General features: G+C 34.7%; 1 protein-coding gene across 1 annotated transcript; it reads right to left on the bottom strand.

Annotated features, from left to right (window-relative positions):
- Positions 1–547: 547 nt before the first annotated feature.
- Positions 548–10,132, bottom strand: LOC141657532 (sodium/hydrogen exchanger 2-like). Its single transcript, XM_074464796.1, has 15 exons — positions 9,385–10,132; positions 8,279–8,655; positions 8,045–8,163; positions 6,627–6,724; positions 5,972–6,031; positions 5,840–5,886; positions 5,566–5,760; positions 5,411–5,457; positions 3,620–3,686; positions 3,431–3,531; positions 3,240–3,341; positions 2,729–2,867; positions 2,567–2,629; positions 1,871–1,954; positions 548–1,253 (listed from the first exon to the last, which is right to left on the bottom strand). The coding sequence occupies exons 2-15, from the start codon at positions 8,453–8,455 to the stop codon at positions 891–893; spliced, it is 1,662 nt and encodes a 553-aa protein (XP_074320897.1). The 5' UTR covers positions 8,456–8,655; positions 9,385–10,132; the 3' UTR covers positions 548–890.
- Positions 10,133–16,689: the final 6,557 nt, after the last annotated feature.

The following is a 16,689-nucleotide window of genomic DNA, read 5'->3' as shown; positions in this document are numbered from 1 at the left end:
TTAGAGACGGGTCCTACTTACACACTTCTCTTAACTGTCTGTTGGTTCTCTAAGTGTCTGTCAACACATCCTTCTGGTTTTAATAACATGGATCTGAACGTCCAGTCGATTATGATGATTCTCCACCATTTTTTCGTCAGACAAAAATGACCGCCTTCAAGGTCGATTTTTTTTTTTTTTTTTTTTTGAAGAAAAAGTCAAGTTTTGCCACACCCTGCAGTCATTGGACTGCAAGAAAGTCCAGCATGTCGCTGAAGAGTGTACCTTAGGTCTAAAAGACTAATATCTATAAGCAGGTTCGATATATGCGATCATCGCACCTAACTAAATCCAATTAACAAAAAATAACCTAACAGCCAGCCATGACCTAACCCGACTTGTAAAATGGCCCAACCTAAAATCAATCGATTTTTATGCCAAGTCAACATACCACGAAGTCGAAACTGTGCGACATACCATAAATACTGCATCGAAAATAACATAAAAAGAACACCATGTTATCTGACGAGAAAAAAAAAACAAAAAAGAATCACAAAGCTACGCATTCTTGTCCTGAGGTTTTCCCGTCGATGTTTCATTGCGCTCTTAATAAAAGGAATTACAGCGTGCATTATTTTACAATAATGAACTAATTAGTCTCCATATAAAGCAAGAGATAGAGTCCTAAATCAGCAGTACATCTACAAAAAAAGCTACAGTTTACAGATATGAACAATATCGGCAACCAAATGTCAGAGACTCAGAGAGAAAGCTATAGTCGTCCACTACAGCTACTCGAAATAATACATTGGACAACCATCTATAATACACACAACTATGGTACATCATGTTTTTACCCGCATCAACATTAACAAAAACAATACCAGTTTCCTGTGGTGACAGCATTAAACCTATGTCATTGGTGTCAAATTAGTGGTGCTTTGTTCGGTAGGAGAACCAGGAACAAAAGGTACAAACCCTCGGCCACCAAACACGGGACGCATGAAAGAATCATCAAACTTACGCCAATAATGATGGACAGTATGAGATGGAGCATTCAGAAGCATCCGCAGACTGCCAGGTCGAACAATACTTCTTTCGGTGTTCCCATCTTGATTGTATACATCAGTTTCTGACTCTCCTCGGCTGTCGAGAAGAGGCAAAGTGAATGATTTTGGACTTCCCAATTCACTTGATATTGTGCTTGTACTACTGAAGTGTTTCGGGTGAGGGAGCAAAAACCTTATTAGAGGTTTTGTCAATAATCCAAATACCTGCGAAAACAATTATCCAAAGTTCAAAGCAACCAATCAATGCGCTAGAAGTCCACCTCCGGAATAGATATGTGGAGGATAAACAATGAAAATTTCCATTTTTGTGCAGTGAAGTTTTAGCTAAATCCACCTTGCTGCCTCGAGGCTCCAAACAAGCACTTCATACAAGGATTATTTTTAAGCATATAAACGTAGTTTTTGTGCAACATTATGCGAAAATTCATCTTACTTTTTACTTAAATAATGTTAGCTTAGGCATTTCATTTTGCTGAAATACCTTGTTAAATTTAGATAAAATTTGACTATTTTATACCTTAGGGTCAACAAAGTGAGAAATTGTGCAACCTCAGGTCAACCAAAGTTGAATTTGAGAAACTCGGGGACAGACAGAGAATTAGAACAAGCCTCCAGGCACCAAATTATTCATCTTCATTTTTCCGATAAACTATTCGTAATGTGTCTACTGTCTACTGTACGCATGGCATGTGGCAACTAAACAGAATGGCTGCTCTTTGATGTAGTCTTTACAAAACTAGTGAAACTATGCTCGACAAACCCGAAATTAAAATAAAAAAGGTATTAAGAGAAAAAATCATGATGTTAGTACGATAACTTACCATAGTGCTGAAGAGGACTACAGTAATTGTGCTTGTGATCATGATTGCATTGCTCCTTAGCTGAGTGTGCCCTCCTCTTGTAAACTGCATAAGAATTAAGAATGTAAGGAAAATCAGCTTCAGCACAAAGAAAGCTCGTATCATCGAGTAACTAAGGTTAACTGCACATTAGACCTTTCAACCCTCATTTGATATCGCAAGGCTGAAACCAAACATAGTATTTCAGCTTAATTAGACAAGTAGTAGGGGCATGGTTTAAAATCTCGCCCGAGCTGTATCGGTATCAAAGGTGGCCCATACAAAATATCCGGAGATATATTGGGTAGATTAAAAATAGGAAAATATCAGCGGAGACGACTGATTTATAACGTGTATCGGTATATACTGAAATTTGTATAGTTTACATCATATATCGTATCGCACTCGTATAATAAAACCGTGTCGTATATTTTTACTTGCCCTAATAAGTAGTTCTCGCATTTTAAGACACTTCAAAATTCAAGCTCACAAAATATATTGTAATATCATGAGATGTATACTCTAATGCATTTTTCGCTACAAATCAAATGACATGAAGTTTTGGAAATTATTTCCAAGTACACTTTCGCTCGACATAAGAGCAACAGTCTTGAAATAGGACCTCCATAGAAAAAAGGAGTATAAACTGAAGGAAAGAAGCAGGCAGCTATGACACACCTGATTATAAGCAAGTGCCATAGAGACAGCCCCTCTCATGAGACCGGCCCACCATATAATCACCTAAGAGAATTAGACAAATATGATATGATTGATTACTTTTCACATAAGATATAAGAAACAGCATGTCTCAACCCAAAATATATAAAAAAAAATGCTCACCTGTTGCCTGAAAGAAACCTTCTCGCTATTGTTTTTCTTGGCAAAATTCATTAAGAAGGACAAGGGAAACACAAAAGCTGCTCGTCCAAGCATGAGTAGACCCAGCAAGATTGAACTTACGGCAACAGATGTACCCGGGCTGCAACGACATCAACATCCCAAACATACACGAAATATGAACATTAATGGTATGATAGTTCAGATATGATTCTCCCTTAGTCCCTTGAGTCCTCCCCCCCACCACATTTATAGTGTCCTCATTTATCAGTTCTGGTCAAATGATCTCACCTATGACTGATATTTTCTCACAATATACAATAGGTACAACTTCAAAACAGATACAAAGTATATGAAAATAGCTGAGAATTTTTTTTATTTTCTCTCTACACATTATTAGAGAAATTAATGGTCAAAACGGAAATCGGCTTATTCCTTAGTCCAACAATATAAATAGGATGGAGAGCGTGTATCAACGCTTATGTTCCGAAAAAAATTTCAGACATAGACATACCTATCACTAACAAATCTCCACTTTTCGATGTCTAATGCATCCATACCCACATATAGAAAGATGAAGATCTCAGCAACAAACGACAAGGTAGCAAAAGCATGCCTGCGATTTTTGAAAGAACCGTGAAGACGTGAACAACTGCATAAGTATATTTTCACAAAAATGAAAAGAAACAAAGAGAATATCTATACTTGGTTGTCACTCTTGAGCTCTCAGTCACATTATGCCATGTGTAATGAGACATTACGATCCCACAGAAAAATACAGTCAGAATTCCACTCAGATAGAATAGCTGCAAGGAACAGAGAATAAATAACAAATTTACTCCTGACCTACCGACAAATTAGAAAATAGAATTTGATATGTTACTAAAAGCGCACCTCCGCAAGCATGTAAGACAAATAGGCCATAAGCATCATGAGAGCGACCTCACGATCTGTGGAGTGCCTGCAATATTGGTAAATTTCAGCTATAGAGATACAAGACTTGAGTTAACAGAGACAAGTTTATTCCCTTCCTTGTTTTTTCTATATTTACTGTCAGCATATGACAAAACCATTCAAGGAGATTGAATTGCATCCCAAAGAAAAAATAAGACAGCATCCCAAATAACAGAATCCATATATGTAAACAGTAAAAGATAGCACAGTAAAAGTTTGAGAACATATATTGTAATTCAGAAATTATATCTAAATTAATTTCTGATGTTATAAATCCTACTATACTCATCTGAACAAACGTGGACAGGAAATAACAAATGCAGTAAAAATGTTAGGGTGACTCGTCAATTAGGGCATTATACATGTGTAGATGACACTCAAAGATAAGGGTATGGAAATTTAGGGTGCTATCTCATATCAAGGGAGGAAACTTGGTGCATCCATTCGTATATCAAGGAGCTGGGTTTTTGAGTGTTGCCCGGCACTTACTAACTCGACACTCCTCAAGAAAGGCTTGCATAACTAAAGTAAAAAAAAGTAAGGTAATGAAGCATTTAGTATGATCTTCACGATTCTAAGCCCTTAGCTATACATCTTTGCATATCACTTTAAATAATCTCACTATTTACTACGGAGTAATATTTAACACACTTTATGTTCCAAGACGTTTCCCCATAACCGTACCCTCACTTAAGGACATTTTCCCTGCTTATCAGAATTTGAGTCATGATGAGTCCAACACTTGACTATGTACAACACCCACACATGAGTTCCTTGATTTTGGTCTATAAAAGTGCTAACAATTCAAAACAATAACTGTTGAACATAGGTATATACATGCAGTTAAATTTACTAGATTACAAAGCCAGCCAGACTCAGTGGAAGCAGGGTTGCCTAATTCACCACAGCCACATTAATATACATACTCATATGCACTTATAGAGTTCCCCATACACAGATTTTAATTAAATGCTGTGATATGACGCATGCAAACAGTCAGCTATTTTCTGAGGGTTGAGCAAATTATGACAACAAGCAATTCAGCTTTGTTGAGTCCGGCACTTGGTACAAAGATAAAATTCAGTAAGTGTAATTTTTTTGCTGGCTTTTATGCTATTTATTTCTTGCTGATCAAATCGAAAAAGATTTGCAAAGCAGCCATCAAAAACTACAGCACCATAAAGTTCAGGTACGAAAGTGTTGTCTTAATGTACTAATGTAGTACTTATATTGCAAATCCTACTATCCATATCTGGACACATGTGACGTCTAAACAGCAAATGCAACGAAAACTACAGCCATATATTTTTTTTTTCTTTTGCAACATGGGAAAAACTAGAGAGTACAAATTTTATGAAAAAGATACTTCCTAAATTTCAGTATTTACTTGCTTTTGGTTCACTCTTTAAGATTTCAAAATAATAAGTCAACAGAGAGAGTACAAATATCGCAAAAGACGTACTCCCTCCATTATTTTTTATATGTCGTTTTAGATAAATGAGAAATTTACTCTTTATATGTCGTTTTACATTTTCCTATGCACTATTAATTATGATTCATTAATATCATCCAATGCAAACCTCCTTTTATTGGTTAATTTAAATTTTAAACCATTTACACTTTTCAAAGCTCTAATTGAATGCTTACCTAATAACATAATCACCTTTACATCATTTCTTAATAAGTGTGAAATTTGCTAAAATGACATATAAAGAATAATGGAGGGAGTACCTTCCAAAATACAGCTTTTTGATGACGTAAGCACTGAACAAACCAGTCTGTCAAATTAACAGGCAATTATGGAACCACACTAGAACAAAATCACTACATGCTGTGAAAGTACAAAAATAATAATATCAAAGGTACAAAGAAATGTGTATACATACTGCGGCTCCAAGTAGTGTGCTTGCAAAGAACAGATATAAGAAGTTGCCGGAGAACTGTAAAGCAATTCTGTGATCGATCTTTGTGAGATCGAAATTTTGGATGGCATTAAAAAGCACCACTGATGTGGCATCATTTACAACACCTTCACCAAACACAAGACTATAGAGCAAAGGGGTCTCATCCTGATTAAGCACCTGCTCCATCAAAGGCAAACATTAACATCTGTGCAAGTCTTTGCTCTCAAATTCTTCCACATGTTTCATATGCACTCACCTGCAACGTGCAAACCGAATCGGTTGCAGCAAATATTGCGCCAAGTGCTGAAAGCAAATACAAAAATCATAACTAAAACTCCAACTTAATAACCCAACGGTATCAAAAATTGAATGCCAGAAAGATAAATACCAAGATAATCTCCCAACTCCAAAGTGCCAAAATCCAGCTTCTTGAACAACTCCATAGCTCCTAAAAAATAAGGCAAAGAGCAACATAAATCCAAGAGTCAGCAGGAAGTGAAGTAACTGTAGTATACAATAATAAGCAATACATTGCAGTACAAAATAGCTAAAGTGAACATGCTCATATGTTTTACATGTAGGAAGCTGAAAATGTCAGAGCGTTGTTCCGAATTCTAAATTATTTAAAGATTTAAGATCTAGTTCCCCCATTGCAGAAATACCTTCCATTTTAAAATAGACATGATATCTAAGTAACAAAGAAAATATGAAAAATGATAATGCAACTATGCAAGTGGTCCAGTTGTTGAAAATTAACAATAGCTTACTGAAAGGCTTTTCCAAATAGCCTTCTTGAAAGGGTTATGTGCGATAAATGAGGGATAATAATTTAATTTAATAAAGAATCGACGCAAATGGTATACTTTCAAGCGACCCTACAAAGGAAATGAAATTATTTCCAACTCAAACACATAGGGGAATATATCAGGCACTTTGAACTGAACCGAGTATAACCTTTTCAAATTCAACTCATCAAATCTCCTCGACAAGTATACAAGAGAGCACATGAAATTACGTAGAATCGGAACGTGGTGCTTGGTTACCTAGAGATATTACGAAAAATGATACCAATGTACCAAGAGCTCCAAACAGCATGATAGTGATAAAATTACGGAAAAATTGCTTTTTTTTCACCTGAAACCTGGAGGGAAAGAACACAAATCACGTCAATAACATAATTGACATTGGAAAACCAGAACCTTCGAGGATCATGAAGCTATCATAAAAACCAAAAAGTCATGGTACAAACCCAATATTATTTCCTTAATTAATTGAGGTTTCATAAAAACAATAGAATTTAATCCAATATAAAAGATGCAACCAAAATAGTGAATAACCTAAGAGATGACTACCCAGTTCTAACCTGATTATCCCCCAACAACGAAAGAGTTCCATTATTTTTAACAGGCATTATTGCCAATGATATAAGCCATGAGTAGCCAACTACGAGAAAGCACAACCAACGGTTTTGTAAAACTACAACCCTTCCCTGACACCCTACGTCTTTCACCATCGGGTTATTTGAGATCCTTCGATGACACTCTACTGAATACACTAACACAACGATCCCTAAGTTCACTGATTCAGACAACAGAAAGTGACTCGTCAAACTGTTAAGCAAAAAAGTTGCGCAGCTACACAAATGTTCAGGCCTTCAGGTATGCCATACATGGCTCTCTCTTATCAAATTGGTATAATTTGTTTTTGAAAGCTGCGCTTAAGAGTATAAGTTTAAATTCTTTTTTTAACAAAATAAGGCATACTCCCAATCAAAAAGGTCCATATATGACTGTTCTGGTAATATTTTTTCAAGGTGTTTTGACGGAACTAATTGCCCAAAGCTCAACCTCAAAAAAAAAAATGAAAAGCCAATAGCCCTTGTAGAAGCAAATCTAATTTTGATACCGTCAACAAATTATTCAGGGAATCACCAAACAAAAACTCGACTAAAGGATCCTATTAATAAATGTGCAGGATTGTTGTGATGTCACACAGCACTCAGTTTGGGAAATCTTCCAGGGAAAAAAATATATCTCTAGGAGAAAAGACGGGGATATTTACGGATTTACTCCCACGAATATACCAAAATCTACAAAAGTGTTGCAGTAATGTTTATAATAAAGGATCACACAGCACAAGGAATAATGACCTATGCCGCAAGCTTACGTGATGCGGCTAAAGCTTAGAAAACAGAGTTCGCCGCAAGTTATTTGCTCATGAATTTGTAGATTGAAGCCCTTTAACTACACTGTTTGTATACGTATACAAAAACTCATTATTAGCTACACTGTCATACGGCACGAAGTTCCATATCGGGTGGTAGTTAACATCATTTATTAAATATCTGTTACTAAAAATCAAATAAATATTTACAAGTCCGCATCTCAAGCTACATTTCCGCCTTATACAGCAAAAATTTCTGCAATCAACCATCCGAAACAGGAAGGTAAAAAGAAATTACCCAGCATTAAATATAATCGGCGGAAGAAGGTAGATGAAGAAAAGATCTTCACTGAAGACTAACAAATGTGAACTCTTTCCTCCACTTATAAGTAGAATCACAACCCCTGTGCCCAAACCCTGCCAACACATTTCAAAACCAAGCAGCACCAAGTTAATATCTCAACAATAACACAAATTTTCCAAATTGATCAAAATCCAAATTCAAAATTCTCAAGGAGAACGAACGACTTACTATAAGTAGTGCAGTGATTGACTCGTTCATCCATCGGTTCTCTTCAAGGAGGTGGCCCAACACAATGCAACCACATAGCAATGCCACAAACAAATTCATGGAGACCACAGAAGTGTGATCGGAGGTGGTTAACATATCCGCCTTACTAAGAAAAAGTGAACTTAACTGAAACGCCATTGTTAAACTACTTTTTTCGTAATCTCACCCAACAACCCCACTTAGGTGTATGCTATCTACGTAGATACTTTTCTATGCAGAATGTGAATTTTACTAACGCCCCAAAAATCGAGCTTTTATTCAAGTTTGACAAGTTCTGCAAAAATTATGTCTCCATACTGTCCGTTTCAAAACCCTGGATACTCATGCACCATACAAATCTGCACATTAGACATTGGCAACAAACCAAAATGTCAGAGATAAATCACGACGACATCATTAATCAATAAAAACCAGAACTAGCATAGATACTTGCTGTAATGCTGTTACATAATACTACTCATTACTCAAAGAAGACCGTCTCACACGAAATGTTTGCGAGATCTTCCCATTTATATGCAGTAGCTCGCAGTAATATAAAAGCATTACAGTAAGTAATGGGAATCCTATGTCCTTAAATTACAATATGATTGCCATTAACTGAAAGTAACTACACGAACATCTCATAACCAAAATTCAACAACTTTCTGCTAAAATCAATTTAGTAACGTTCTTAATCATTAAAAACCAGCTATAATCAAAATTAAGCTTAATAACATTCATAATAACACATCTCAGAAACTAGAATGATTAAATTAGCACCATGATCACGATCACAGATATCAACTACAATAATTCAAATCTCAGAAACAACAAGAACAACAACCCCATCACCTTCAATTCACAGATGACCCCAAAATTAAAAAAATAAAATAAATAAAAATAAATAAATAAACTAAATTTACAAATCATGGCTTAAAATGAAGGAAGTAAACGTCCATCCAATGGCCACAAACACATACAAGAATTAAGCATCATAAGAACATGAAAAAAAATTAATATATAAAAAAAAAAAAAATAAAAAAAAAAAAGGAAAACATTGTTTCATTTGTAATAGAAATGAAATATACCAAAGTGAATTCCAAGTGGGATGAATGGAGGAGACACAAAATGTATCCTCTGCACCTCAAACTGTATAACACCCTTCAATTATTCAACCCAAAAACACAAAATTGAGCAGTTACCCACATACAATTTTGTGAATTTTTATAAGAAAGGCTTCTCCTTTTTACAAATAAATTATGAATTAAAAATTCACAATGACCCAGAATTGAAAAATGAGAGAAAATGACAAGAATTGAGGGAGGGAAGAGAGATGAGGAGATTATATTTAATGAGAAAAATCTGGAATGGAAGGCAGAAAGGAAAAGAAAAAGGAAAAAGATGGAAATGTAATGGAGGAGAAAATTCAGGTGAATAAAAGTAACAAGTGTAAGCAAGCAAAACTACTACAACAACATTTAATACCAATAATGAGTTTATAATAGTATATTAAAATAATGGGGGGCCCCTGGACCTGCTTCATAAACTGACAATTTTCTGCATAGATAAAATTAACGAAATTCAGAAAAGTTTGATAGAGAGAGTGCGTCGCATGCGGATGATCACGGACAATCAATGAACGGACTCGATACGGCTCAAGCATGCCCACCCTCCTCCACTCATTCCATTACTCATATTGACGACTCAACCTTCTTTTATGTGTTCGGATACTAGATACGGATCATTCGCTTCAGGTTTAGCTTAGATTATTTTAAACAGTGAGCCTTATTTATTGAAACAACAATAAGTCTTGATGATGATCCGTTTTATCGGTAATACGGATCTAAATGTTACCACATGGTGTTAATAAAGATAAAACTTTAGTATATTTCGCTATTTGGTAGCCAACTAGTTATGTGACTTGATAGCCATTCGCTCCGACTTAAGCTTTAAGATGAATACCCTTATCTTAAACAAGAATTGTGTTATTTAAATTATACGGAGTATTTTGTAATGAGTAAGTATTTGTATCGAGATACAGATTACATTGTTTCGACAACCTTACATTAGATATGTATCTTAAATTTGTTATGATTAGATCTATTTAAACAGGGAAACAATTCGAGTAATTAGTTGTTTCTTTTTTATGTCAAATTGACCAATTTGGCAGTATAATATCGGCTTCTTTAACATTTTTGTTTTGTTATTTCCTTCTACGTGTAAATATTTTTTTTTTTTAATTTGGAATACAATTTTGAAAATGATTGGAAAATGTATAAGTTATACGGAGTATTTTTTTTTGTCTGTAGGTTAAATGGATAGTGCAAATGTGGAATGTTATCTTCACATGCATATATTTTATGCAGAAAAATATTTGGAGTAATGAAAGACGATATGAATAAGGCCTTGTTTGGTAATTGGTATAAAGCATATTAGGTGAAATTAGTTCTATATAATAGAAGTACAATTGTTATGTAACTGTACATTAATTTTATATTACTTGTAGTACAATATTATTCCGGATGTGAGAACACTAAACGAAGTATTATGATTTTTACCGGCCGAATACTTAAAAATAAAATTTTCGTGGACCAAAAGCCGGATCTAGAACTTTCGGTCTTGATTCGATCAAATATTCGGTGCAGTCCGGTCTTAAACCAAGACGACGGACCTAAAACTATTTTTTTTCACTATTTCGTATATGATAAATACATTTAAATTCCGCTAAATCGATTGCATCGAATAATTAGACGATTGACTATTGTTTTTATGAAAATATTAATTTATACATAATGTCTTTTGAAAATAAAATGATCATTCGTTTTATGATTTTTTAATGGGTAGTCTTTAAAAGGAAAATAAAATGATCATTCGTTTTATGATTTTTTTAATGGGTAGTCTTTAAAAGGATAAAATTCGACTCATTTAGTCTAGAACTAAATTAATCGGTCTTGGACCAGACCTGACCTGACCTGAAATCGAAACCTAAAAAATGTGGGCCGACTATCACACCTAAAAAAACTCGATCCGATTTGGGTCCAGACCAAATGAGATGAGCGCACTATGTTGTAAATAAGAATCAAACTTCCAACCTCACCGATGAAGCAAGAGAAATCTTACCACTTAAGTTAACTTTTGTACTTTAGTAATTACGAAGTACTTATTGAATACTCCCTTCATTCAACAATTATCACCCCATTTTTCCATTAAATGTGAGAGATATTATATTGAAATGGGGTGATAATTGTTGAATGGAGGGAGTATTTCTTATTTGAAATCCGTTAATAAATATATAGGTAGTTAGTTTTTTTTGCTAAACTTTAAATGTTGATTGAACGTTGATGAATGTGTGTACGAGCTAGGGAGGCTGGAAGATCATACTACATGAGAGAAGCATAATTTAGGAGAGAATCATATGTATGATTAAGAAATACAAAGCGTCTTGTTTGTGACGGGCTAATCCTGTCACAAGCTGAAAACCTCTCACAAAAAGGGAGAGAAATGTACTTGTACAAAGGAATGGTCGGCGTCAACTAAACGCCCTTTGAGAAAGTGACACATTTGATATCATCATAATTCATATGAGACGAGTATGTGGTTGTTTTAAATTTGATATCCTTCTCTCTTTGCAAAATTATTGATTTCAAGATCCCAATTTGGTCCGATTAATTTTATATTCCTTGTCGTGCCTCCTTTTGTACCATTTCAACCAATGACGTGTCATGTTTTTTTTACCTTACTTGACTCGTAGTAACTAGTAATCAACCTTATTAGTCTAAAATTAGTCTAAACACCAGCGAACTCTCCATTTTCTCCTTGTTAATCTCTTTTAAGACGTATACATCTGTCTTAATATTAAACCGGGTCAAGTAGACAAATATCATTCCATTTATACATATAAAACAAATATGTTGTGTGATTATTAGGAGATTGAGCCTATACTAGGGCCGGTTACCATTAGAGTTGGCTATATTAGCGTTAAGGTTTCATTAAGTTGGGAGATATTATAAATACCTCACCATATATCGCTTCCGCTTTCTTACCGGTGGGTGAAAACTATGTGAAAATTATGACACCCACCGCTAGGATTCATACGTAGAATGATTATTTTGCATTTAGAATTCCAAAGAAAAAAAAAGATTGATCAAGAATAAGAAGCCTACCATCATCCCCTAATTTCCATGTGAGTAGTATCAGAGACCCAACGAGGTGTAATTCATGAAGATCTGCAACTCTTTCCTTGGTAATTGATTTTTACTATAGGGGTATAGAAAGATACTCTTCGTTCAATAAAAAAATATGATCCTATTCTCTTCTTTGAAATTCGATTTATATTCTTCAAAAACTTAAAAGAGGTACAAAAATTGAATGGCGAGTTACGCAATCATAATCACCATGATGATGGTCAAAATTTGTTTGGAGCTCGAAAAACTTAGCATTCTCCAAATATTGAAATTAACGGATAATTTTCCGTTTTACCGATATTTGTCAGGTTCGATTAGTGTTCCTGCAAATTAACTCATACTAGTGAAGATCTCGTGCTAAAACACAGTATTTTTTAGATTATTTATTTATAAAAATCGTTCATCAATCAATATTTAGAGAGATAATTTTGTAGTTATAGGATATACTTGTTTTTTGTAGGATATACCGCAATAAAGTTATACCAGTATATAATTTTGTAGTATATAATCCTTGTTTTTTTATTTTTGTTTCTATTTTAAAATATGAAACTATAAGATATTATTGTAAAATAATTTAGGGAGATGCTTAATCTTTTTAACATATGAGTCAATATGTTATCCTTTTGATTTTATTTAGTATGGCTCACTTTGTGTAAATCAATTGTGTGAAAGATTTTATTCACCATTTGACGGAATTGTGTGAATCAATTAAAAGATTATTTTCAATAGGGGCCCACTTTTTTTTGTCAATCTTTTGAGCGGGAAAAAGTTGAGCAATCCTTAATCTTTTAGTTTATTGGGGAAAAGCTTAACGTTCTTGTTCGAAGAAATGTTCTAGCGAATCTTATACTCGTTTATCGTACCAATCCTGCGAAGATGAAGATGAGAAGACGACGAAGATGAGATATTTTTAGGAAAATGAGATAGCGACACCGGGTGTTACTCAAATTTAGTAACACCCGGGACAAAATTGTAATTTGATCAACTATTTTGAATTTCAAACAAAATATTAGTGAAGGGCAATTTAGGGACTTTATCTAGTATTAGTTTTTATATAATAATAAAAGATTTCTTCTAATAAATAACTAAAAAAGAATCTATCTTGTTATCACCTAAATTGTAAGCAACTGGGCACTTGATTTTTTCACAATCACGTTTGCGATGATACCCTTACCCTATTATTAAATGAAGATCATCAAAACCTTGGGTAACTAGGCCAAATTATAAGCAATTATACCCTTAACCCCATTATTCAATGAAGATTATCATCAAAACCAAAATTCATGATATATGATTGGGTAAAAGTTATCATGTGAAGATTGTGTATATCAATGGATTTCTTCTTCATGTGCCTTAGCGACGATCGAAATCAAACTAAATAGGTGGAAGAGATATATTAGTTTTCACATTTTTATATTTATTTATTCATATAATAGATTGTGAATTGCGATTTTATCCTTATGATATTGGCGAAAAAACGAAAACTACTTTTTAGTTTTTAGTTTTTTCTATTTGTTTATTAGGGTGTTTTCGAAACTCGGTAACACCCGGTGTTGCCCTATCACTTCCCATATTTTTATGTTTTTTTGCAAACTCATGGAAATTTTAACAAATTACCATGAATTTGAGGGGGGATGATAGGAAATATAGTATATGTCGAGATATCGACATCAACTAATTAAGAAATATGGCATATGTGAATATGCCATATTGAATAATATTTGGTATAAGAAATATTGTCTTACCAAAATTAGAATATCTTAGCTAGTATTATATAAACGTGTTATTGTAATCGTTAGAATCACAACTGAATAATACAAACGAGTTACGAACTCTCTCCCCCTTTATAATCTTATCAGATGAATAATTTAGGTTTTTTTTGTCAAACACAATCTTTAAAAAAAAAAGTTTGTGAAACACAACCTTTAATAATTTTTTTGTCACACACGACAAAGTTTGACCACTTGCGACGGGGTGACTTTTAGTTGACGTTTGAAATAGTAAATGAGGTCAGTTTGAGGTGTTCTTGGACTCGTTGAAAAGGTAAGATTACAGGCTTTCCAGCGGTTGTCAACATGGTGGTCAATGGTAGCCTTATGTGGGGTAGATTGTTGTGTAAAGTAAGGATGGTCATAGAGGGTTGATGTAAGTCAAAGTAGGATTTTTTCATGGGTGAATTCACTCCCCTCGAACCACCACTTGCAACCAACGACCACCACAAACAACACAACTACGACATACCTTGCACTCCCCTCAGCCTACATACCAAATTTAAGACCAAACAAAACATCATAACCCCATTAAAAGACCCACGAAAAACCCCTGACCACCCGCTGTAAAACTCGACTTACAACCCTTTCTCTAACCAACCTTACTTTATGCACTAATCGACCCGACATAAGGCCACCTTTGACCACCATGTTGATAGCCCATAGAAAGCCTGTCTCCCACCTTTCCAACGAGTCCAAGAACACCTCAAGCCGATCTCGTTTTCTATCTTAAATATAGACTGAAAATCCCCCCCATTGTAAGTGGTGAGAAAGTTGTCGGAATCCGGCCAATAAGTCGTGTTTGACAAAAAATTTATTAAAGGTGTTTCACAATTTTTTTTTAAAAGGTGGTAAATTAGAATTTTTTTTAAAGTTCATGTTAAAAAAAGACCCTATAATTTATTATAGATTTGTCCATAAATCTTTTTATAGTTGAAAAAAGAAAAATATGCAAATGTTTACGTATTTCGGTATTTGTATATAACCTGTTTTGTTTGACAGTTAATAGATCCTACAACCAGTTGTACCCAGTTGTATGCTCTAGAACCCGAGCTATATAATAAAATTTTCGAGTTTTGTTTTAAAGAAATCGAGCTATACCATAAAATTTCTGAACTCACTCACTTAAACATAAAAAAAATTAACTTTAAGAAAGCTCAAAAAAATTACACATAAGCTCGATAAGATATAACTTGGTTGTATGATACTATTGTACCACTGGAGGTATAATGTTATTCGTGTTTGTTTGATGACATGCGCAATTGGTAGTGATCCAATAATATGAATCTTAAAGGTTTGTTTATTGTTATACATGAGTTTGTTATTAAAGAGGTTTATGAATTGGGTGATTATCGGGTTAGGTTTTGCTTGGTTTGATTAATCAAATCATTAGTAGGTCCATTTCGATTATTTTACCAGCTCGAGTCAATGTCGGGTTATCTTTTGGATCTGGTTAACTTCTGTGTCGAGCTTTTTCAGTTCAATGTCAAGTTATCTTTCGAGTCGGGTAGAAACATGTATCAGGTCAACTCGGATGGGTTCGGGTTCAGTTTCAGGTCTACGTTAATAAGGTTTTGTTCGGTTACTGTCACCATTGGGCCAGTTCCGATTTGCAACATTTCTGGCTCCTATAAAATTCGGATCGGGTCAGACTTAAAAGATCTATTTATTAACTTCCTAAAACATTTAGATCAAGCGAAATTATCATTTATCAACCACGTGCAAATAAGACCACCCATAAATAGACCTGGTAAATGGGTCATTTGAGACGGGTTCGGGTCAGGCCACATCGAGTCGGGTCATTTTTGGGTCAATATTTTATTGGGTCACTTTTGGGATGAGTCATTTTTGGGTCGGGTCACTTCAGACCGGGTCATTATGGGGCGGGTCATCTGGGTCGTTTGGGTCATTTCGGGTCATGATTTTATTTTAATTAGGTCATTTCATCTCATTTCGGGTCAATCGGGTCATTTTGGGTCACTTTGGGTCCGGTCAGTTTCGGGTCGGGTCACTTCGAGTTTATCGGGTCACGTGCAGGTGATACATTTCCTGTCATTTTCGAATATCAGGCCCGCCTTATCAAATCGAGTCAGCTTTGTCAGGTCTATCCCATAAACATGGATAAGTATGCGTATCAATCAGTGTATATCGTGAAGGTAGTAGGGCCGTATATATCTGAGACATAATTTTGTCTTAGAACGTGGTACAAATTGGCAACTACTATACAAACAATGCCAAATAATATGTGATCAGGAAACACACAGATCATAAAACAAGATGTAAGCTCTTAAGTAAATTGGAGTGTTGCATCTAACAGACGTGGATACAGTCTGTGTGTCCTTTTGGTTGATTCCCTTTCTAGTATGCTGCCAGCTTAGCTTGATAAGCACCCTGTCTTATTGTTACTCTACACTTATCCTTATTGCGTTTTCACTTGTAC

Source organism: Silene latifolia, chromosome 5, assembly GCF_048544455.1.
Source record: "Silene latifolia isolate original U9 population chromosome 5, ASM4854445v1, whole genome shotgun sequence".
In the NCBI taxonomy this organism is placed as follows: domain Eukaryota; kingdom Viridiplantae; phylum Streptophyta; class Magnoliopsida; order Caryophyllales; family Caryophyllaceae; genus Silene; species Silene latifolia.
The sequence above is the reverse complement of the archived record's forward strand: the minus strand, read 5'-3'. Positions and strand labels throughout refer to the sequence as shown.

What these genes read in the sequence shown, in the direction of transcription:
- LOC141657532 (XM_074464796.1), bottom strand. Translation starts at nt 8,455, where the DNA reads ATGGCGTTTCAGTTAAGTTCACTTTTTCTTAGTAAGGCGGATATGTTA. An exon ending in CAATCACTGCACTACTTATA is followed by an intron (nt 8,164 to 8,278) that starts GTAAGTCGTTCG and finishes ATGTGTTGGCAG; the next exon opens with GGTTTGGGCACAGGGGTTGT. An exon ending in TGTCTTACATGCTTGCGGAG is followed by an intron (nt 3,532 to 3,619) that starts GTGCGCTTTTAG and finishes TGTTCCTTGCAG; the next exon opens with CTATTCTATCTGAGTGGAAT.